Source organism: Electrona antarctica, assembly GCF_951216825.1.
Source record: "Electrona antarctica genome assembly, chromosome: 17".
Lineage (NCBI taxonomy): Eukaryota > Metazoa > Chordata > Actinopteri > Myctophiformes > Myctophidae > Electrona > Electrona antarctica.
The window spans coordinates 12,074,915-12,100,030 of NC_136798.1; the positions used below are offsets into that span (position 1 = coordinate 12,074,915).

The 25,116-nt window shown below is 44.1% G+C and overlaps 1 protein-coding gene across 2 annotated transcripts in view; it reads left to right on the forward strand.

Annotated features, from left to right (window-relative positions):
• The window catches only part of fig4a (FIG4 phosphoinositide 5-phosphatase a), a 69,447-nt gene extending 44,896 nt beyond the window's left edge, over positions 1-24,551 (forward strand). The window contains exons 21-24 of one of the 2 annotated variants that reach the window (XM_079526112.1): positions 9,417-9,505; positions 12,479-12,553; positions 23,469-23,682; positions 23,789-24,551. In XM_079526112.1, coding sequence (XP_079382238.1) covers positions 9,417-9,505; positions 12,479-12,553; positions 23,469-23,649 — 345 coding nt within the window. In that variant the 3' untranslated portion in view covers positions 23,650-23,682; positions 23,789-24,551. Of the gene's footprint in view, positions 1-9,416; positions 9,506-12,478; positions 12,554-23,468 lie in introns of both variants that reach the window. The other variant, XM_079526111.1, reaches the window with a different exon arrangement.
• Positions 24,552-25,116: the final 565 nt, after the last annotated feature.

Consider the following 25,116-nt stretch of genomic DNA (forward strand, 5'->3'; position numbering starts at 1 on the left):
TAACACAAATTATGATTGAAGTACTAAGTATGTATGTAACGAATTGTGTAATGTTTGGACATGTTGGAATATGTAGGATTATGCTCCGGCCACAAAACGGCCTGGCCAATCAGCGGCAGCTAGAGGCGGGATCAAGGCATGTACACAGTGCTGCCTTGATCCCGCCTCTAGCTGGCGCTGATTGGCCAGGCCATTTTGTGGCCGGGCATCAAGTCTGCCTGAGAGTTCCCAGATGGGAGCAGGAGGGGGAGCAGGAGGGGGGAACCCAGTGTACTCTCTGCTGCCCCATCTGGCGGAGTCAGGTTAGCACATGTTGCCTTCCCTTGCAAATAAGACTAGGGAATTGTACTGATTACATTTTCTCCCAGAACATTTTCTTCTCCCGTCTCCCGATCTCTCTCTTTCTCACTCTCCACATCAGAGGGAGAGTGAGAGTTGACAACATCTCATTCAGTTTCATGAAATAGAAATACATGCAAGTGATCGTTATTATGAATGAGAACTGGTTCTTGTCTAACATACCTGGATAAAAGGTTGGTGATAAAATGGTAAATGGTGCATTTATATAGCGCCTTTATCCAAGGCACTTTACAGAGATTGTGCATTACATTCACCCATTCATACACCGATTGCAGCGGAAACCATGCAAGGCACCAACCAGCACATCGGGAGCAATTAGGGGTTCAGTGTCTTGCTCAAGGACACTTCGACAGTGACTCTGGGGGAGCCCGGGTTCGAACTGGCAACCTTACGGTTGCCATCCAGGCACTCTACCCCTGAGTTACCGCCGCCCGTTATAGGTGTGATAGGGGTAACTGTTAGGGGTGCATTGGGAGAAGGCTCAACTTGGGCCTCCTTCATGAAATTGAGAATACATGTCATACAGTACACCATATACCCATATTATTTGTTATATGTTTTTGGGTTGAAAAAGTATTTATGACAGTTTACTGTTACCTCACAGCTATATGCAAGACGAGTACAAATATTTCTAGACACTATATGATTTATTTACTCATTTTGGAGCATACTATAACCAATCAGCATGTGAGTCATGTCAATGTCAATCATGTAATGTTGCAAAACAGTTAGTTAGTTTATTTGTCTCGGTCATTTATCACATATCAGTTGTACATACAATATACAAAGGTTTGTGTTTTACAATTGACCGAAAAGGAAAGGGCTGAGTACGTCGCTCTCCATTGGCCAACAGCGCGGGTGAGCTAGAGTTTATATATATCTATGGGTTCCCTCACAAAAACATGCAGTAATCCTGGTCTCTAAACTGCCTCTATATTTAACTGCCTTAAATATTGAAACATCAGATCATTACTGTGTTCGCCTAGTAATTACACAGACCCCTTCCATATTCCCCTATGTTTCTGTGTATGTGTTGTTGCATACGAGAGTGACATTGAGCGACGTGTGCACTCATGAATTTGCTCTCATACAGATTTATGTTGTCTCGTTGTATTTGGCCGAAAATGACAGCTGCATGACAAGAGACATGCAGCACCACAAGGGGTGCACGCAACACAGTTTGGGAACCCCTGCGTAGACAATTGACACTGGGTGAAAAAAATGGGTTACAATATCGTGGGATAAAAATGTATAAAAAAAAAAAAAGATTTATGAATTCATTGCATTCTGCACCAGAAATTGGCAGGTGACGGTCTGAAGCCAAGATTAGTGAGATAGAATTCTTTGGAATTTGGATGACGTGCCAATCTTTTGTGACGTTGGGTGGACAGGTGGAGGGATTTATGGCTCCAGATGAAGTCTCCATCAGAGAAACCCATTATGTGGGTAATTGTTTTGTACAGATTTGGTAACTGTGCAGAATACTGCCTTGTCTCCAATCAATTCGGCATACACAAAAGCACTATATTAGAGTCTATGACCATTATTACCATTTGAAATGAAATAAATTATGACATGAAACAAAATTAGCTTCAAAAACCGATCTTTTGATCGGTTTGTGAAAATGTTTAACCTAAAACCTGTTTAACCTGTTTAACCTAAAACCGAATATAATTTCAATCCGTTTGGTTCTTTTTATTCTAATTGACTGTTAATATATGGAGAATTATTCTGTTTGGGCTTTTGAACAGATTAAAACTAGAATGTTAGGGTCCATGTAACTGTGGCTTTTTGTGAGGTATATTACTCATTGCTCATTGACCACTTGAGATGCAAGGACATCCAGCCATGAAGAATTAGCATGTATCCTTTTAAAACTCAAGTTCTCACACGGTATTGCCACGGCAACACGTATGTTTCAGTAATGTGCCATTGAAAGGGGTCTGCAGGAGGATGAGGAGGGGTGTAAGGCTGGGAGGAGGAGTGGGAAGGAGAATTTCAGTCCATGCTTTTCAACCCTTTTTCATTTCAAGGCCCATTATGTATTCTGCTTTTGAGCCACAGACCACCTGAGATTTAGCCTTGCACACTCAAAACTAAAGAATATTTCCATGCTATATTGATGTTGCTAGGAGAGATAACTTATTCTACATTCTCTACAATTATTCTACATTCTTAATTGTGTAGACTTCTTGTAAATTAAGTAATGCAGATGATTAACAATAATTTTACTCTTCAGAGTGTAAAATGAAGCCAAATGCCATTTGGTTTCATTTTACACTCAAGAGTTAAAGATCTATAAGGGTCCATTTGGTTACCGGCTCTACATCATTTAGCTGGGGACCACCTGGAACCCCATCAAGGACAACTAGTGGTCCCTGGACCACTGGTTGAGAACCACTGTGCTAGAATCAAATCTCATGCTCTGATGGCAGCTGATAACAGCTGGTGCCAGCCTGACATGAGGACACCCAGGTGGCTTATTAGACGCGAGCATGATGCATTAAATGGTTACATTGTCAGTTACCTGAAGTGGGAAATTAGGCCCCCATAAGGAAAATCTCATTAGTATTAATTGAATTGGTGTGGTTGCACTCCAGCTCTTAAATAGTTTAAAAACGTTTAAAATTCTCCCCTCGATTGGCCAGCGATTCGGAACTCTTCCCAAGGTATTTGGCGTGCTTTGCCCTCATCTGTATGGACAGTACTCAACGCTCCTAATTGAACAATATTCCTATAAAGAATAGAGATAGGCAACCACACTCAATCTTTCTAGTTTATCACTGCTCCAGTCGGACTACAGGAGACGAACCGAGGAATGTGGAGTTAACCCTTTAAGACCTGAGGGTGATTCTACAAAATGCCTTCTAAATCAGTGATGCGTTATGAGCTTGTACATCTGCAACAAGAATACTTTTATTTATCGTCCATGTTGTCTAAACGGTTATGGTGAAATCTGCTCGGAATTATTTCATTCTGAGTAGAGAACTATTATCCATCTATGTCAGCTCCTTGGATCAAGGTTTATATACTGTAGGCATATTGGTGCATTATGCAAATTATTTGTTTCTATGCTATAGCTGCTGTGTAGAAGACGCATTATAAGTCGTGTATTGGTGATTGTTTTTTTTATTGGCAGAACGGTTGCTTTTTTAATAATGGCAGTTACGGCACACGCGTGTGCATTTATTACGCACATGCATATTTATTATACTGTTGCATGCAGATATAGGATGCTGACAGCAGCAGCTAATGAAGCCAACATCTGTATGCGAGGTGTGAGGATGCATCTGCAGACACTTGTAAACCTGTTATGCCAAAGTAGACATTTGGGTTTTGGCTCATGGATCGAAGGGGGCGCGCTCTAGCATGGGCGAGCGTGCACATCCATGGGTGCACGTGAAAAAATACAAAGCGACAGTACAGACCAATCAATACAATTAGATCCTGAGGGGACTTGCTACTATCATTTCAGCTTGGGCACCTGGATGAGTAGGCGAACCTCTAGTTAATCAAATTAGGTGTCATTGATTTGTCCCGCCGCTGCTGGACAAAACACAAAAATCGAGACAGTACAGTACAAAGGAGTACAGTACAGCACAGTACAGAGAACATTACAGTGCAATACAAAGGAGTACAGTACAGTACAAAGGAGTACAGCACAGTACAGTACAGTATACTGTTGCTGCACCTTGCCATGCTCGCTTTCATACGCAAATACACAAAACCAAACGGGGCCACTCAGCCAGCTTGGCAACTTTGCGCTTTCCAAGCAAATGCATAAATGAAAACATCATGGGTTGCCATGTTTGCTTTTCCAAGTCAAACAAAACCAAAAACAATGCATCGCCCTCCCACTATTGCCTTCTTCCCATTTGCGACGCATCGCATGGCGCTAGGATGTCACCAGAGTCACCTCACTGGTTATACCCACAGATGACACCTCATCTTGGGCAGGCTGATCCACCGTAGCCCTCTGGAACAGCTGGTCGCAGATCAAGATAGGCCCCCAAGTACATAAAAATCCTCTGTTTCCCTATGGATACGGAAAATCACACCTGTGTGAACTGAGCGGTGCAACTATGGAACTGACAGAGTTACCGTGTTGCAGCTTTCCATGCTCGGACAGACACAGGGACACGCATACATAGGGTATCCGCTCCATGCTCGGACAGACACAGGGACACGCATACATAGGGCTCGGACAGACACAGGGACACGCATACATAGGGGTATCCGCTCCATGCTCGGACAGACACAGGGACACGCATACATAGGGCTCGAACAGACACAGGGACACGCATACATAGGGTATCCGCTCCATGCTCGGACAGACACAGGGACACGCATACATAGGGCTCGGACAGACACGGACACGCATACATAGGGTATCCGCTCCATGCTCGGACAGACACAGGGACACGCATACATAGGGTATCCGCTCCATGCTCGGACAGACACAGGGACACGCATACATAGGGTATCCGCTCCATGCTCGGACAGACACAGGGACACGCATACATAGGGTATCCGCTCCATGCTCGGACAGACACAGGGACACGCATACATAGGGTATCCGCTCCATGCTCGGACAGACACAGGGACACGCATACATAGGGCTCGGACAGACACAGGGACACGCATACATAGGGTATCCGCTCCATGCTCGGACAGACACAGGGACACGCATACATAGGGTATCCGCTCCATGCTCGGACAGACACAGGGACACGCATACATAGGGCTCGGACAGACACAGGGAAACGCATACATAGGGTATCCGCTCCATGCTCGGACAGACACAGGGACACGCATACATAGGGTATCCGCTCCATGCTCGGACAGACACAGGGACACGCATACATAGGGCTCGGACAGACACAGGGACACGCATACATAGGGCTCGGACAGACACAGAGACACGCATACATAGGGCTCGGACAGACACAGGGACACGCATACATAGGGCTCGGACAGACACAGGGACACGCATACATAGGGCTCGGACAGACACAGGGACACGCATACATAGGGCTCGGACAGACACAGGGACACGCATACATAGGGCATCCGCTCCATTACACAGATATTTGTGTCCCTCCTGCCGTAGGAGTGACGTGTTGTTTTCTGCTCTGCCCTTTGGTGGTGGGGGGGATTTTTAGAATTGTGGCCAATGGGTAACTCCTTCTTCAAACAGCACTGAATATGGGCACCGTTCCATAGGCATATATTTTCACAACTATTAAACCATTAAATTGTGACAAAGTAAATGCCATCGTGCTACTCTGCCTTTAACTTGGAATCATTGTACATTTTACACATTTTACAACACCCAGTGGCCCAAATCATTAACTATGGCAGTAGAATAGTCCTGGTAATAAAACCCCGATAGCAGGCCATGGTTATCATCTAACAGCAGTGGGAAATGACACCCTCTTGAAAACATAAAGAGCCATCAAGACCAGCAGAGCCGGAGTTCCAAAATGTTACTGTCAAGCCGTGTGTTGCCATGGTAACCACGCAGCCCGGATTGATAAAGGAGAAAAAAGGCCTGTGTGTCTTAATGGCCTGTGACCCCGAGGCGAAGAAGTCAGGTGGAAGGACTCACGTTTTGCGATTGCCATCATGCAAGTTGGTATCCAGGCCACCGGTGGATTGTGGGCAATTAAACAAGCCTTCACTTGATGTCGCGGTCTGAGGTATCCCCATTAACCCATGCTGGGCGGGAACCCCTTTTGGTGTTAGCATTTTATGCTTTAGCTATTGAAAAATAGCAGATCTACAAGCTCATAGCGCGCCACCGAGTGGCGCGCTACGAGTTTGTAGGTCTGCTATTTTTGAAAAATCAAAGAACGACTGACATAGAAACATAGCTTTTTCAGAAAACTGTCAGGATGTAGAAGACATTTTTAGAATCTGATCTCAGGTCAAAATGGGTTAAGAAAAGCTGCATCTGTTGATCTGTACCTGTCGAGGACTGCCATTACAGTACGTATAGATACTTTTAGGGTCGGAGCAAAATAGGTCATGGGAGAATTGCAGACATTGATGTTAACAAGTATTTTTTTTTTAACAACATGAATGATGCTGGGATTTGGTCTCAAGGACAATGAAACTTATGAAAGTTTGATAAAGGAGGCCCTTGATCTTATTGATGTTCATTGTTCACAGACCTGGCAGGCACCCACGGATTCCCGCCTCACTCGGTTCCTGATCTCCCTCACTGATTTATAATTAAGGCTTCCCTCTGTCTGGTCTCTCTCTGCTTAGGGCCTTGAGCAGGGAGGCGCCGGTCATGAATATTGGTTGGCAGGCAGTGGGCTCACGTGTCGTGCACGTGCCATGCACACATACATTTGGGCACGTGTACGTCTCGTGCTGCAGCCTCTGAGGCTCTCCCGGAGAATGGATTGCTGCGGCAGCAGTAGAACCCAAATCTGATTAAATATTGAAACATCAGATCATTACTGTGTTCGCCTAGTAATTACACAGACCCCTTCCATATTCCCCTATGTTTCTGTGTATGTGTTGTTGCATACGAGAGTGACATTGAGCGACGTGTGCACTCATGAATTATTACAGATTGTGTGTGTGTGTGTGTGTGTGTGTGTGTGTGTGTGTGTGTGTGTGTGTGTGTGTGTGTGTGTGTGTGTGTGTGTGTGTGTGTGTGTGTGTGTGTGTGTGTGTGTGTGTGTGTGTGTGTGTGTGTGTGTGTGTGTGTGTGTGTGTGTGTGTGTGTGTGTGTGTGTGTGTGTGTGTGTGTGGTGGATTAATTTCAATCAATCAAATAGTGCTGTTTTTTGACAAATCAACAAATCTGTGTGGAAAAGGTTATCAGCTTGCAGAGCTGATCAATGGTTAGACTTTCTAGTCTAGTCACATGGTTTAGTGGCGAGATTTCCATGGCCTCTAAACCAAAGGGAGACTAGCCCTATACGGCCAATGGGACACTAAGGTGGTCTTTACACGAGAACGGTGTTCATAGGAAACGGCAAAATAAAGTATCGTTTGCTGGGGTCCCTTTAGACGAGAACAGCGTTTTGGGGAGGTGAAAACGCTGTGCTCTGTTACATAATAGAGCAGGGGTGGGCAACTGGCGGCCCGGGTGCCACATGCGGCCCCCACCTTCACTTAATGCGGCCCTCAGGTTAATGTCAGAATACTGATATAATATTGGTTTCAGCTGTTACAATTCCACAACACATTGCAAACATGACCCGCTGTAATTACTTCAGTCTAAATAGCTCATTGCTCAACACAAGTATAATTAAAGGTATTTGAAATGACATAAACATGTTAATTTTCAGGATTCCAATTCAAAAATAGCAAAAATTCAAGATTTCAATTCGAACATAGCAAAAATAGCCGATCTACAAGCTCAAAACGCGCCGCGCTGCGACGCGTTTTGAGCTTGTAGATCGGCTATTTTGCTACGACAGCAATATATGGCCCTATAGGGAGTGAGTGGAAATATAGTGGCCCTCTCCATCGTCAAAGTTGCCCAACCCTGTAATAGAGCGTCGCAGTCCCGCCCCCTACCAGGGCCCAGGAAATGATTCTCCGTTCATTTTCCTCATAGACATTTCAAAAAGTATTTATTTAAAGACCTTTTAAGTGTCGTACAAAGCCAACTCTTGTCGTGACAAATCATGACAACAAACACAATTTTTTTTGGTCCGAACAAAGAATGGCGTCATGACAGGGGGCGGGACTGCAACGCTCTATACAGAGTCTCTGGGTGCCTGTATGTTTTTTCTGGGGACAGATGGAGAGTTGATACTGTACAAATCCCCTGCCACCAGCCAGCTTTCATGTTCTCTCTGAGAAGTTGGCATTTCTCGCCATTTACTTTGGATTGCTGTAAGCTGTCTCCATCCGTGTCATAACCACCAATTTATACTTAGCTGCATGTAGTATAAAGTATAAATCAGGCAATACTTTCAGCAGGACCACAAAAAATACTTCATAATGATGAATTAATCATTTATTTGTTCAAATGAAAGACAGTCATGTATTTTTTAAACAGATTTTTACCTCATTCTCTACATTCTCAAATCTTTTTAAGTTATCTGAGCGGTGGAGCCCACCATTTTCCCAGGCAAACATTGAGGCTCATGACATTTCTCACTGCGGCACCCACTTCTCCTTTTCATTTGGACAGTTTTTTGTTTATGGTTGTATGTAATAAATAATGTTTTTCTTTGGACCATGAGTCTGCAATAAAGACGTTCATTCTTCATATTCGCCCCGTCGGTTTTTGTTGGTGGTAGTTGTTTGGCTTTTAGATGGAAAAAAGAAAATCACAATCATCTTTAATGATTTAAAAAGAAAAGCGTTCACACCAACCTGAGGTCCTTAACACCAGGAATATTCAGCAGATCTTATGGCCCTCATTTATCAATTGAGTGTAAACTCTGCCCCAAATTAGAGTGTAGGTTTTGTAGTACACTCACGTCGCCATGGCATTTATAAAGTGATCGCAAAAAGGCTGATCCTTCCTTAATTTCGTTCCGACGTTAATAAATGTGACGGCTGAAATCTATCTGGCACGCCCTATGAAATCACGCCTCAACATCGTTTTTGCGACATGAACAACTGCAATACGACCTGGAAACCATGGTTACTGGGAAAAAAAGGTTTCCCCCGCTTGCTTTGCTGCCCGCCTCACCCCTCTCTCATACACACACACACACACACACACACAGACGCGCACACGCAACTTGCAAGCCCAACTTTGTATCTTAAATAAATAAAGAACGAACACCTGCATGAATTAAATAAAGCTGTAGGCCTACCGTGTCTGTTTTGAGATTGTAGATCTGCTACTTTTGGAAAGCGGGCATTTCCTTTAAATTAATCATACTATAAATAATTATAAATAACATAATCACTATGAGGGTAGTCAATGAAAGTCTCTTTAAAATGACTGTAAAACCTCTCTTTAAATTGAATTTGTTTCTAGCCTGCAACAGTAATAAGACAGTAATAAGGGCCTTCAGCCCGCTTGCTGCCGTTGACCTCTATCGCCTAACCTTTATACGGTCAATGTCTTCCAGGAGTTCCAGCAGCAGCAGCAAATGAGAGAGTCTTACGGACTGGACTTGGACGTGTTTCCCACTGAGGAGGATCAGCTCATATACGAGAGGTAAAGAATGTATACTGTTGTACACAGTACATTCTTCAATGTTACTTTAACTCTGAGCATGTACAAATGCAATCAAATGTACCCATGTGTATGCTCTCAGAGTTAAATATGGAGAAATTAATACTTGAGTTGAGGATTTTACCGTGTATTTAAAGTACTTGATTTAGATGATTTTTCTTTTTTTTGCATCACATTTTATTCTGTGTTGCTGAGTTTGGTCTGCTTTTTGAAGGGATTTCTTTTTAAAGGAACTCCAATACATGGCTTTTGAAGATGATGTCATATGGCAGCCAAGTTGGGATTTTTCATGTTTTAATGCTTAAATTAAAAAACTTCCACCACGTCATGTAGCAAAATAATTAATGAAAAAAAATCACACCATAATTTGAAGTGTGCGGGGGGTTGTAATGACCAGCACTCCTTACTGGCGTGCGTGCGTGCTGATTGAATACAATTGACATTTACTAGTCAAACTCAGATTGATTTCCATGGAAACTATTCATTTCTGGCCCGTTCTCTGGCTGGCCATCACTACTGAAGTGGTCTTGAAGCAGAAGCCTGCAGTGAGTTTGTTGCGTTCTGTTCCCAAGACAGGATGTCAAGGAACTGTGATTACTGTAAAAAGGGACGTTAGGACTCCCCCACCCCCCCCATTGTAACGACCTTGCCTTTCTCTACAGTACATTTACCCTGAGTTCCCTCTCCTTTCTGTCTATGCTGTTTTGTTCTCTTCCTTTGCTCAAAAGACCTATTTGTGAGCTAAATGCCTCTCTGTGACTCTGTCTGTACAGGGCTATCTGTTCTCTGGACGTGAACTGCATGTTCATGTTTGAGGTCAAGGTACTGCGTACAGATCTGAGGATATTGTTTCCAGTCGCTTCACTCTGGTCGCGCAAGTCAGCGGTGGTAAAAATAAAAAATAAACTCCAAATTGCTCACACTCTTCAATGCGAGATCTGTAGCTCTCTTCCCCCTCTCTTGAGTGGTGGATTATATTATTGATATATAACGGATATGCCTATAAAAAGTACACATTACATTTTTGGGAGTATAACCAAATGGACAGTTCCATTTGTACCCCGAAACACCTAGAGCCGAGCTAGAAAACACCCAAGACGGCTCGGTTCAATATATTTAACATAATTCCTGAAGCAAAATTAGTTCCTATGTCTTTGCAAAAGGCTTGTATAGTATGACATCGGCGCTGATTGGCTATCATGACACGATGGGTGGAGTCAGAGGGGGGGAGCGAAGGTCGCTTCAGTTGGATTTTTCCACATCGGGCGAGGATACCAGGCGACCGTTCGCGTGATGTCTCGTCTTTGCATTGACTTTGAATTTAATAACGCCGCTTGAACTGTCCAGGTTATGTGTGTGATGGAGCTTTCATAAGTTTCTCTCTCACAGTTCAGCTCAATATCATAGGCGAACCACCGATGTTATGTTATAGTCACTATAACATAACATCGCCTATGATATTGAGTATGCACTATAACAAAAAAAAACCATTGCATGGATGCACCTGGGACGTATCCTCAGTGATGTATCCTGAGGTCAACGGGGTTTCGGGTCTCTCAACATCATACCCCTCTCAGGCGACCCAGCCGGGAGTGATCAAGTCCCGACTTACGTCCCAGTAGCTACCCTCAATCAGTCCCACTAGGGAAAACCCAGGGGCACACAATCCGTTGGAACTACTCCAGAACTACTCTGCCAGGGCTGGGAGGTACACTTCTATGTATGCACTATAGTGCATACTACTGAAGATGAAGAATAGTACAGGGATTCAAGAGCAGCTCCAGACCTATGCAACCTATGTGTTCTCTGGTGTTCCTTTCAGTGGTCATGGTTGTGACCACTAGAAATTCAATTGATTCTCAATAGATTTGTGTCAAGGGAAATGGGGCCATAAAGTAAAGGTTAGAGAAGAAGGTGAGATATTGTTGGGTTAATGCCACCCCTTGCTTGGTGTAATTGAACATACATGGTTCCTGGTGGTATTATGCAGCCCTGGGGAGCCTAGCAGCGCAGTTATACATTGGGCTAGAAACAAAAATCCTAATGCAGTTCTCACAGGGTGCATTCAGGGCCAAAAGCGGATATTTAGAGGCATGAAATAGGAATATAAATGCACTCATTATTGAGGGTGTAGACTTTGGCGCAGTGGATTTTATTTATAAAATCCATTTCATTTATTTTTGTGCACAGAGTTGTCTGATTAGTTGTATTCAGAGCTCCACTAATGATTGTATGAATATAAAAAAGGCTGGCTAGATCCAGAGGGGGGTTAGTAACCGTTTCTTCTTATCTCGTCTTTTGTAAAACAGCCTTGTTTGGCTTTCACTGTGAGATTATAGTCTTCACTTTGAGACACACACGCACACGCACACGCACACGCACACGCACACACACACACACACACACACACTGTATACTGTACGCACATATTCACAGTAAACTCCACACTCGTAGTTTAACCGAAGAGTGTAAATATTAACAATTTTTACACTCCGAGTTAAACAATTAAGATCTTACTATAAATGTAATGTATATTTACTCTATGTACTTATATGTACTGTATACACATGCTCCTTCCTATAAACCTTTCCTAATGAATATCTATGATGAATCCATCACAACTGATACAGTATGTGTGTTCTCATTGTATGCAAATTCTCATAATCCATAGTAATATGATCTGTGTAGAGGGGTTTGTTCAAACCATGGATAGCCACAACGTTTGATTCATCTACTTGAGCAAAATGATTAGTTCTAAATTTCAGTTCCAATATATTTCAGTTAATTGTCCAGCCCTAAGTATATCCTATACTTAAAAATAAAACATTTTTTTTAGAAATTAAAAACACCATGCCGTCTTTTCCCAATTTAACAGAAATATTTGTTTCTCTCACTGAACGAGTTGTGAGTTGTTTCATCTTTTTTTTGTCTGTCTGTCTGTCTGATTCCCTACAGATTTGCTCACCTGGGTTCTCTCCAGCACAAGGTGGAGAGAAGTGAACCCACACCCCTGGACAGTATCATTAGCCTGTGAGTAGTACAATATATTATATACTCACACCTACAACCCCACCCCCTCACACTCACGTGGAACCCACAAAGATGCTGTGCCAATGTTGATTTATTTTTGTAATTCCACCCTTTCAAAACATACAAGCATAAAGTAGCATCGGTGTTTGCGGCGACGTGGAGGGTGACTGGCATTAACCCATTCCAACCGCGAAAGCATCTGTGTAATTTTAGATTCTATCTATTATAGCAGATTGGTTGGCTATTCAAAAATAGCAGTAGTGCTCATATCTCATGAGCTTGTAGATCTGCTATTCTTATTTATTTTTATATTTATTATTTATTATTTATTTATAATTTATAAAGCATACATTTTAACTCAAATCTTTGCTGCTGGGGGTCCCTGAATTTGTTTTTAAAGAGGTTGGTGGCCAAATCCAGATAATTTTGGGAATCCTTGACATGAAAAAGTTTCAGAACCACTGATAAAAATTATAGAAACAAGCACGTATAGCAAGTATTTCAGACAACTGTGGTTAATTAGTGATCCACAGGGAGTCTACACAGTAATTTAACCGTTGTTAACTCTGAGTTTGGACTAATGTAACCAAATGGACACTCATGGTTCCATTTCGTTACAGTGAAAGAATTATCCACACTCTTGAGAGGTTTCTGGATTCTTTAATAGAGATTATCAGCAGCAGTCTACCTCGGGAAACGTGTTTCGGCACGTAGGCCTGCCTCAGCCTTCCAAGTACATCATGACATAGCTTAACGTGTGCGTGTGCGCGTGTGTGCGTGTGTGTGTCTTTCAGCAGAGATCTGAAATGCATGCACTGCGACACGTGGAGTGGCAATGTGCAACTGTGCAGACTCGGGGGCAATCTATCCATCACACATACAACACCATCTGCTACACTCTCTTTCTCTCTTTCTTGAACATTCACTCTCTCTCTGTTCTCTCACACACACTCACAGATCCAGTGATTTCTCTCTCGTGCTCGCTTGTGTGGGCGAGCACGATCTCTTGCTCTCTTCTCCCTCTTTCTCTCTCCTCCCTCTCTATTTCTCTCTCTCCGTCTCTCCCTCTCTCTGGCATTGTTACTGTTCAATCAAAAGTTCAATCAAAAGGGCTCCAGTGCTTCTCTCTGGTCCAGGTCAAAGGGGGGTCATAGGGGGAGAGAGAGAGAGAGAGACTGGTGAAAAGAGAGAGGGGAAGCACCGAAGCAATGGTTCTGCCATTGCAGTGCATGCAAACTACATCCACACTTGATGTTACATGAGGTCTTTTCTGGAATTGTTAGATATCGCTGTTGTTGGGCAGAAACCTCTTCTCCATATTCTGCAGGCGAAATGCAACGCACTTGGAGCTTGTAGATCTAGTTGTGCTATTTTGAATTGTAATCCTGAAAAGTAACAGTTTTGGACATACAGTATGAGGTTTCCACCCAACAGAGACGATAGGTGAGTTCAGTAACTGAAAATTGCCCAGTTAGGAGTCCAATGTATTTTGTTGTTTTGTGTGAGTGTGGGTGTGTATAATTCTGTATTTGTGTGTGCCCTTGAGAGAATTTGATTTGCATAGCGTAGTGCAGCGTTTGTGCTGTAGGTGCATTTGTGTGTATCAGCGGACGTGAGCAAACTTTTTTGATTAGGTGTGTGTGTGTGTGTGTGTGTGTGTGTGTGTGTGTGTGTGTGTGTGTGTGTGTGTGTGTGTGTGTGTGTGTGTGTGTGTGTGTGTGTGTGTGTGTGTGTGTGTGTGTGTGTGTGTGTGTGTGTGTGTGTGTGTGTGTGTGTGTGTGTGTGTGTGTGTGTGTGAGAGAAAGCATGTGGAGATGAGGCAAACTCTTCTCCCTATTTACAATACGTGAATCTTCTTTTTGCATAATTTATCCTTTGAATGCGTGCTGGTTTGCGGTTGTTTTTTTCTACCTCTGGTGGTGTACTTTGCTCTGTTTGCTTGTGTGTGTGCACATGTGCGAGAGTGACTCCTGTGTTGGAGAGAGCGTACATATTCGTAGCAGTAGCAGTTATTTACTGCGCGTGTACATGCTGTGCTCTTAGACTTGGCTGCTAAGTGGAGCATGTTACACAAATGTTATTATTGCCAGCTACTGTCTGACGTGTTCACGTGTTGTGCTGGCTGGAGTTCCTGGTGCACAGGAAAGCACTGCCTGTACTCTGGGGCCTGATGTAGAGCCAAAGTAGAGAGATGGGGGGGGGGGGGGGGGAGGGGTACGACACCGGATGGGGAAACTGAAGGGGATGTTTCGAGGCCAGGGGAAAAGCAGGTGAAGTCCATCCATCTGGTCATTAATGTTTCGTCTGAATATTTGGAATCGCTCAACGGTCTAAATTGCACATAATGCAGGAGGTAGCAGGACATTGCGTTGCTGAAAACGAGTGCTTCCAAACAAACACTTTGCAGAGAGGAGGATAATTCAAGCTTTCCGTACATCTACAATGTGAGAGTGATGAGACACTGAACCCTCATATACAGTACCGTCACATTCACTGGTTGCTTTATGCCTGAAGGTCTATGACCAAAGCTTGCTATAACATTTTAATAACATATTTTTGCACACCTTGCGGAGACTGCCTTTTATTGTTCATTTGGTTACCTTCTAGCTCCAGTACCTCACCCAGGTTTGCTGGCAGATGAGCTGTGTTTTTGTTTTCCTATACTATTATGACCGTTTCAGACTTGAGATATAACTGAGATAACGTTGGAAAAACAGAGGAATTAATGTTCCTTGAACCAGTGCAACATTCATTTTTCTTCCATGGAAAAGTACACAAACATGTTTTTTGTCTAAATGGTGTTCATTGTGAGAGGCAGTAGTGGAAAGTAATTTACAAGTACTGTACTTGGTAGAATTTTGAGTTACTTTTACTTTACTTGAGTATGTCCATTTTTCAATACAAATGCTTGGACTTTTTACTCCACAATTGTTTGACATCTTTAGTTATTAATTACTTTGTAGATTTAGATTTGAAGAAAAAATAAAGTAATACAGGCTTGTAACAGAGTATTTCTACATTGCGCTATTGCTACTTTTACTAGAGTATAAAATGGGAGTACCTTTTCCTGTTGAGAGGTCATGTTTCCTGCATGAGTGTCTCCCGCAGCTTCCAGGAAAACATCTCTCACAAAGCTCTAGCTCTCCCTCGGGGGCTGCTGTCATGCATGACTACAGGTGACCATGGTATAAATATGTATAAAGACAATGACACCGATATGTCCTTGACTGTCAGTGTCAACTCATCACCAAGATGGTACAAGTGACATCAGGGTGGGTCGAAGATGTTGCTCAGAAGAGACACTATTTCACGCGTGCGCTGCTTACCACAGTACGAGTGAGCACGTGATTTGATCATTTTGATATTTGACTTTGACCTTGGATGAATTTGACTGCTCGCAATTCGAAGGGCAAAGATACCGTTACAAAACGTGTGTCTGATTTCTTTAATGTGTGTGTGTGTGTGTGTCTCACACAGTTTGCACACATCTGTGTGAGCGCATTCACGTGAGCACATCATGCACGTGGCATGTGTTTAATTGCGGCACGGGGGCAGCTTGCTCTGAATTGGCACTGAATGTGCCAATTCATCTCAGTCAATCTTTCTATGTTTATTTTTCTATATTTATTTTTCCCACCATCCATCCATCCATCCATCCATGTTAAGTCAAATTCACAAAATATCGATCTCCCTTTGTCCAGAACCGCTGATCCAACCGATATGCCCATATATGGGCATGCCAATATATGGGCTACATATACTGATCAGGGATCTGAGTCTATTAGTTGAGTCACATACTAAGGTTCTGTGACCATCCTCTGGCAAGGATAGTTTGATGATTGATTTGACCTCTATGGACCCTTTATAAAAGATTTAGCCCCCAGGTCCCTCGCAAAAATCCCAGCATTTTTTGCTAGAGGGCCAAATTCAAAATGGCGTCCGGCGCCATAGCCAAAAATGAACTTTTGATCTAGATGACCTAGAATCATGTATGAAGACACTTTTCCATAAAAGTCAAGCATGAGGATTCCAAATCTGACACAATTTAATTAATTAATAATTTAATCATAAGACCTCGTTTTGGCCCTGGAATTCAAAATGGCCGCCCATCCTGAAAACATTACTTTTGAATAGGAAAGCAATCTATTTGGGGGTTGTAATTTTTACAGACACAAAACACATGTGTCAGATAGCATTCTGTCACTGGTTTCTGAATCATCAGATTCAGATGACTCCACCCTCCTCCTCTGTGCATCCTCCTCATCCTCCACCTCCTCACTCTCAACTTCCTCGTCCTCTTCAACTGGTGCAGGTAGGTGTGTTGGGAGAGCAGGCCGCAGGTGGCAGACAGGACGACAGCGACCACCCACCAACTCCCAATCTGTCTGAGTGGTGAGGGGTGGTGCTTCAGTGTGAGGTGGAGCACTAGATACACCAAGTAGTTGGTGTGGAGGCAGTGTTGGCGTAGGCTATCTCCATCTGGAGGGAGACAGATTCATTATTTTTTCTTCATTCTCTTCTACTTGGCAGCACAGGCTTCTTGTCTCCACAGATTACCTGTCCCGTATATGCAAAGAACTATTGTTCTACCTCATTCTCAAGGTCAAGGCTATCTCCACACCGTGAGAGCTGCTGCTGTGCCACAGAGCTCTTTACCACCTTGTCATACACTGATGATTTTCTTTTGCCATAGAAGCCTGAGTTGGCATCACAGCCTGCATAAACAGTGAAGAGGATGGTGTCAGCTTCAGACTGCTCAATGCTGTAGTCTTCCATCGGTTGTTGTGTTGACAAGTTGATGCAATGTGGGCCAACAGCATAGCGTTGACAATCGCTGCATTCACATTCATTCACATTCATTTTTTCAACCACTCATTGTTACTGACACTACACAGTAGTGTTTTGAATGCCTTGGCAGTCAATTTCATGTACGTGTTGGTAACATGTGCCTTACACTTACATGCAGGTCTCGCTCATCATCTTTAGTTGAGTATGCTGCATCGTATGGGTCATTCACACAGATGATATGGTGAGCATCACAATGGCGGGCAAGGATGATGGATTACACCTTGTGGACATAGTCCAACCACTTGTATGGGTTGCCGTCTTGATCTCGATCTTCCGCTGATGGAGTTGCCATCCTCCAGATCATGCCCATTCGGGCCACTTTCCGCGTGCTTCCTCATGGCTTCTTTTCGGGTGGCAAGAGTGTTGTGTTCCGCTCTTATGCGGGCCAAATTGTTAACATTTCTGGAGTGCACCAGCAGCTGCTTTTCATTTTAGAGGGTGGAGAGCCAGCCTGACTTAATTTTGCTGCCCTTGTTCATTGTACATTCAATCTACATGTCCTAGGCCATATTGGAATAATGGTTACCTGTGATGGACTGAGTGAAATTAGTACGAAGGAAGCAGAGGCGTCTGGGAGAAATGCGAGGCCCTGTGTCGGGGGGGGGACAATGTGCGCGCGCACATTTTTTGAATTAATTAATTAATACTTACTTTTGCCTTCACTTTCCTATTTGTTATAAATATTAAGTATCACATTTGCTTGATAGCCTGCAGACAGTTTGTGATCGATCAAAATTAAAAATTAGAAAATTGTGAAATCATGACTGACTGGACTGACAGAGAGACTGAAAGAGAGAGAGAGAGAGGTCGTCCTCTCTCTCTCTCTCTCCGACGGTCCATGCGTGACTAATTATTTGAAATAAAACCTTTTTTGTCCACACACAGTCCTACATGACATGACAGCATACCTTTTCACTTCACTCGAGTGACGAGTCGTTTTGTTTGTGAGCGGGAGCGGTTGTGCACTCAACTAGCCTACATGTGTTCAACTTGTTTTTGTTTCGGTTCCATTGTGTGTATAATTCGACTGCGTTGCGCGGTGGCGCGGCCGATCTACAAGCTCACAACGCGTCGCGCTGCAACGCATTGTGAGCTTGTAGATCTGCTCTAATTCTGCAGCGCAAGCTAGCACGGCACTGCGCAGCGCAAAGGGGGACAACAGGGGGCCCCACGACCGGACGGCCGGGCGTTGCTTAACGGGAGGCTGAATAAGTGACGCCGGTTGGGAGGAGGAGGCGACGACGCGCGGCCGTCGGAGGCCCCCCTGGGGGGCGGCTCCAAAAAAAAAAAAACACTGCCTAGTGCGAGGCCTCGCATGCGCAAGGCCCTGTGCGGCGGCACCATTCGCACTACCCAAAAAGTGGCCCTGGAAGGAAGGCAACCTGTTCAGCAGGAAGAGCTGTCAGCATCATCCCAGAAGTCAGGCAGCCACCTCCAATACGTATTGTTGTTGTATGCTACCATCCATGGCTGCATAGCACGCAGAGAGCTGACATACTCTTCCCAGTTGTAGATATGGACTGCATGCACATTCTGCATTAGCTGTCATGAACAGGAAGTCCCTCCAGTAGTCTGCCATCTCACTGACACCTAATTGGGAGAAAAGGTTGCTGATGAGATTCTTGAGATCTGCATCATCCACCAGTGCTGCATGAGCAGCAGCAAGGGTTTCCTGGGAGAGACTTGTATTCCTTAGAATATCAAGATTCTCTCATCTCCTCTGTTAGGTTGGATATCAGCCTCTCCTTGGCCAGCTGACTCATAAGTGCCTCATACATCAGCCTCAAGAAACGCAATCAATCAACAGATCCCTCAGCAATGACTCCTCCCGTGACAAGTATATCTCCTAGCTCACTCCCCTTGTCAGAAGCAGTGAGTGCATTCTACGGCAATGAGACGCGGCGCTGCCGGGGGAGGGCTGACAGCTGCCGGGGGTAGGTGGATGGATTATGACAGGTCCGTTCTGCTGCACTGTCGGTACATTCGGCAGCTGTGCTCCAGACGCCGCAACTGCCGGTAAACTGCTGGTAACAGCTGCGGCGCTGCCGGGGGGAGGGGCGGCATCTGCCGGGGAAACTGGGATTATGACACTCAACTGCCGCTCGCTTCCGTGGCTGTGCGTTGGTCCAACATGTGTTGCGTCGTGCTTGCGGTTAGGGTAAGGGTTTGGGGTAGAGTGTCGGACTGATGCCGCAGAGAAACACTGTCGCCTGCCGTCCAGACCCACAGGAACGCACCCAGGGTGCCGGCCCGGTTCCGGTGAGCCGCCCCGCGTCCGAAACGGTAGAGAAATGACAGTTACCATGTGGGGGTCCCTGGGGGTGGGGGGGGGGGGGGAGTTCCAGAGCCCCAGGAACACGCCCAGGGGGCCGGGCCGGTTCCGGCGTGCCGCCCCGTGTCCGAAACGGTTGAGAAATGACAGAGTTACCGTGTGCCGGTCCCTCTACTGTACCCTCTACTGTACTGTACTGTCACTCCCGAAATCATCATATATACAGTTAATATGTGTGTTTGTGTGTGTGTTAGGTTGCGCACAGGTGGTGAAAAACAACCATGCTGTTTTCGTGCTCATACCCAGCCAGGCAGGCAGCCAGCCAGCCACCCCCACACACACACAGCTCCGTAAGGGTTGCACCACTCAAAAACTAGACTAAAATGTTAGGAAGGGACTAGTGGACAAGAGATCCACTATTACTCATTTTACACTTGCATCCTGAAAATAGCCGATCTACAAGCTCACAACGCGTCGCATGTGTCAAATTGGTCATTACGACGGCATCAAGGCCCGCCAAAATACATTTTAGTCAACTAAATCAACTAGATTTTAAGACTAAAATCTTATATATAGTCAACTAAAACTAGACTAAACTAAAACATTCCAGGTGACTAAAATGTGACTAACTAAATAAACTATTCAAGAGACTATGACTCAAATTAAAATCAAAATTTGCTGTCAAAATCAACACTGCACATGTACCCTGACAAAGCCCTCGATACTATGACTCAGACATACAGTAATGGGTCGGATCGGCGGTGAAGCGACGTAGGCGTGTGGGCCCTTGTGGATTATATGTTAGATAGCATGCAGACATAGCACTCTATGGTGTATACGCATAGTTTCATTATATAGAGATATTCCACTGTTAGGTTCTTAGCTTACGTATGATTCTTGAAGACTATTTTGATGTATTTGATGTATGTTTTGTTCTTGCTCTTTGTAAGTCGCTCTGGATTCAGAGCGTCTGCTATATGCCTAAATTGTATATTACAAAAAAAAAAAAACTCAAACTAACACTAAAACTAATAAAAGTAAACTAGAAAAAGCCTTCAAATTAAATAAATAAACTAAACTAGAAAACCCACTTTCAAAACGAAGCAAAATTGATGACCGAAAGTCCAATCGAAAAAATAAAATAAAATAAAAATGCAAAACTATAATAACCTTTCCAGACATCAGGGGCATGGTGGCGCAGTCGCCTCACAGATAGATGGTCCTGGGTTTGATGCACGCTGGGCGCGCTGGGGGTGTGTTCTCTCCTCCTGCGTCATCAGTGCCTATAAAGGTGGACTTTGCTAAAGGACAGTTAATGGGAAGAGATATGGGGGGGGGTGACATGCAGTAAGGGCCGTCGGGATCGGGAGTCGAACCCGCGGCACACTGCCAGACTGGATTACCAGCCACGGTGCCTGGACCGCTGAGCCACGGCCCAGGCCCTAAAGGGCCTTTCTGTGTGGAGTTTGCATGTTCTCCCCGTGTCAGCCTCCATCTGGGATCGCTCAGGGATTAGCGTTGAACCGCCCGTGTCCGGGACGAACCAATCAGCGGAAGCTATGGGCGGGATCTTGGTGAGACTGTGTGTGGCGCCATGGAGAAGCACCTGTTGCAAATGTATTTCCTATCGCCTTAAAATTGGAAAATCGTCTTCTATTCATGAAAGCAAGCTAAGCGAAGACATGACTTACACATGATATGCGTGATTAATTTGTGAAACAAGCGTCTCTTCTCTTCCATCTGCCAGAGTCAGAAACAACATGCAGTAATCCTGGTCTCTACTGTATACTGGCCCTTCCTGGCAAGCCTGATGGCGGGGAAAGGAACTGGCTGGAATAACGTGTTCCTTACATGCGCTGCCGCTATGTCCAACCGGGGAAACTCCCCCCTGTCAGGTGAAAAGAAGTGGCATGGACTAGTGGCTTGGACTCCTCATGCATTGAAGGAAGCATGAGGGCAGTCCGTTGCTCTTCCCAGGTGGCAGAGGGAGTGTAGCACTCAAGATTACAGACAATTCACACTGGGTGAAAAAAAATGGGTTACAACAAAGCTTTCCAGCCAGCCAGCCATGTGTCTTCCTCATGGCAGGGCCATGGGTGAAGCAGGTGTGCTGGTATTGCATAAGAGGTTTATTCTGGGCCAGCGTTATACCACCCAGACGGTTTCGCTACATAACGCTTACCTCGCCTCATTCAGTCCTGTTTTTTTTTAAATTAATTTCTTGGAGCCTGTCACACGTGTGTGTGTGTGTGTGTGTGTGTGTGTGTGTGTGTGTGTGTGTGTGTGTGTGTGTGTGTGTGTGTGTGTGTGTGTGTGTGTGTGTGTGTGTGTGTGTGTGTGTGTGTGTGTGTGTGTGTGTGTGTGTGTGTGTGTGTGTGTGTGTGTGTGTGTGTGTGTGTGTGTGTGTGTGTGTATTTTAAGGGTAAGGGGGCAAAAGGCACATTTCAGACGGTAGTAGTACATTTCCACTCTGTTCTCTATGAGTCAATAGCAATTATATTGTTGTAAACGGAAATCAGAAGTAGGTCAGGTTATGGTGGTCTCTCTTCTTATGTAGCATTATAGGATCCGCTATTCCGATCAGTCTCCAGTGTCTCAGCTGCTGCTGCTGACTAGTGTAACTAAAGCTGATGGACTGGCTGACTCAATAAGCCCTTAGTGGATAATACACCACATCAGTAGAGAAGCATGGTCGATGGTCCCACTTCTGTGAAAATATGAATGCTTCTGCATATTTCGTCCCAGATCTTGTTGTTTTTGCTATTAGCACGCCCTTCAGTTGTTTTTCCTGGTAAGGCTGTCTTGAATATGGCTTAGGCCAGGGGATTAAATGATCGTGTTTTCTTGTCCTCAAGACGAATATTCCACTGTTATGTTGTTGAATTGTCTCCTTAAGAAAAGGTTCCGTGTCGAGAGCCTTTGAGTGGTCATTCCCAGAGGGAGGTCACTAGGTTTGGCTGCCATCATAAGTTAATACACAAATAAGAAATACACAAATAGAAAATATAGAAATAAAATACTCAAACAAATGGGTATGTTAATTTGAAAATAAATATTCACAGAAATTGAAAAATAAACGTTAATTTATTTGACAAATGATGTATTTATATATTTCATGTTGTTGGGTATATCCCTCTACAAGCCATGTGTCTCCCCTGCTGCCTTGCTGGTAGAGGTGTAAGCACCTACCAAGACGGCCCTACTTAAAACCCCTGTATGCTAGTGCAGATGGAGCAGATCCCACACATTTTATTTGGACCATACTGTCCAAAGTGTCAAGTTTAAAGTACATACCAAGAATGTTTTCCACAAACATAATTTAATTCCATTCTCAGAAACCATTAGTCCAAACAAATTGCCACTCACCACTACAAGCCCAGATGTCATATGGGACACTAACTCACTTGACTAAAGGTGGCCTTACACTAGCCGATAATCGGGCATTTTTGACGCTCGGGGGGTGCCCGACCGCTCAAAGCGCGATCGGGATCAAGAATGTTTGATATTTGCTCTGCCCCGCTCCGACTATCCTGTAGTGTGTGTGGTGCTATCAGATTTCAGATTGAAAACAATCGGCTAGTGTAAGGCCACCTTAAGTCAATGCAAAATTTGTTTGACACTCCTGGTCTCTCGCAGGAGCCATTGCTACATCTGTTTATTCCATCTTAATTTCTTCTTTTCCTTCTACGGTATACAGTATGTATCTAAAATATATTTGTGATCTTGTACGTATCTGACTAACGTATGTGGAGTTTTTAACAACCCTGCTTGCTTCTCCCCTTTTCTCACCGCCAGAGAGCCAGTGTCGTGCTTCCAGGAAGACAGTATCTACGCTGTCTCTCCTCCGCAGGTGGACAGAGACAGCCGCGAGGTGTTTGAGAGTCACGTGATGATTGGTCAGGGCCAGGTGAGAGCACTTTGCCGGGAGGACATGCTGATGTACAGGGAGTATATCAAGAACAGGTGTGTGATGTGAGGCCAGCTCAGATGGACTTCCCCTACTAGCCCTGTAAGTGTCCACTACCATGCCAGATTGGACCTTCACACTCTCGACTGCCCTCAAACTGAACAGAACAGACACATTGAACAGACTAGCATTCCCTCTACTTTGGCAGGACTTGGGAAGGTTGTTGACCCTAGGATTTACGTCCGCTCCCAAGGCTAACCGCTGGATGGATATTCAACAGTGTCCGAACAGGTGGCTTCATGAAATGTTTTATATTTATTTCTTTTCTCTTTTTTTTAATCTAAAGTGATTCCTGAAGACCATGACTATGATGATGATAATGCTGCACTGAATGAGGAGAATGAGCCACTACTTCTTTTTAGTATTTGTTGGAATCTGGTTCAGTCCAGCCTTCTTTATGTTTGCACAGACATATACAATACCTTAAAAGGCTATTTGTGTTGCTTTTTGTTTTTAATTTCCCCCAAAACATTTTAATATTTCTTTTGGAGATTATTTTCTTTTTTTAACTGTATACATTTCTTCCTTGTTTTCATCAACAAGCATACATCATATATATTATAAGTATTTGTATTATACATAAGTTATCCTGTTCTACCATAATCTGTATGATTTAACACATTTTGGACGGGAACGCATTTGTGTCTCCTTCGTTTTTAAAGGTAGAGTAAGTGATTATTTTCTTTTGGGATGCACACGCAGATTACACACCAATGGACCCACATGCAGAAACAATGGTACCAAAATCCCTTGTTTTTCAAATAGTAAACACATACTAGGGTATTACCAAACCACAATGTTCTCCTCACTCTTTTGTCTTTTTATTTTTCTCTCATATCAATGCCTTGCCGACTGTTATTCATTTGTAAATTCAAAATATATATTTATTAAAGGCCATTAAATATAATGTACAGTATGTTGTTTGGCTGCTTCCTTCAAACTAGAAATGCGTCGATTTAATTTGTACATCTGTCATTTTGTTTGCTCTTCAGCTGTTATTTCTAAGCTCTGTTCAGTCCTGCCATGTGGCTGTTCATCCTTTGCAGGTGCAAAATTGCCCCTTCAACCAGGAACGACATTGTTAATTTCATCTTGAGATGGGAAGACGCCAAAACCAGTGCTCTGTAGGCTTTACAGTTTTCCAACTATTCTACAATATCCCTGATTGTGACTCATTCTTTCCCCGATTCCTTTTCTTGACCCTTTCTCTATGCATAGTGATTATCTTTGCTTCTTACAGTAGCCTTACAATAGCCTTCACTCACAAACCCACTACCCATCATGCACTCTCGTCATAATTTCACATTCAGAATTCAGAAAGCATTCCTATTTCACTTGTGAGCGTGCACACCGACTGCTCTGACCCCTGCACCAGGGCCGTTTCTCCATCCCTGCCTCGTGAGACTGTGCGTGGGGGAGAGAGATTGGAATGAGTGTGAGCAAAGGAGCAGGGAGAAATATTCAGAAGTGAGGCTG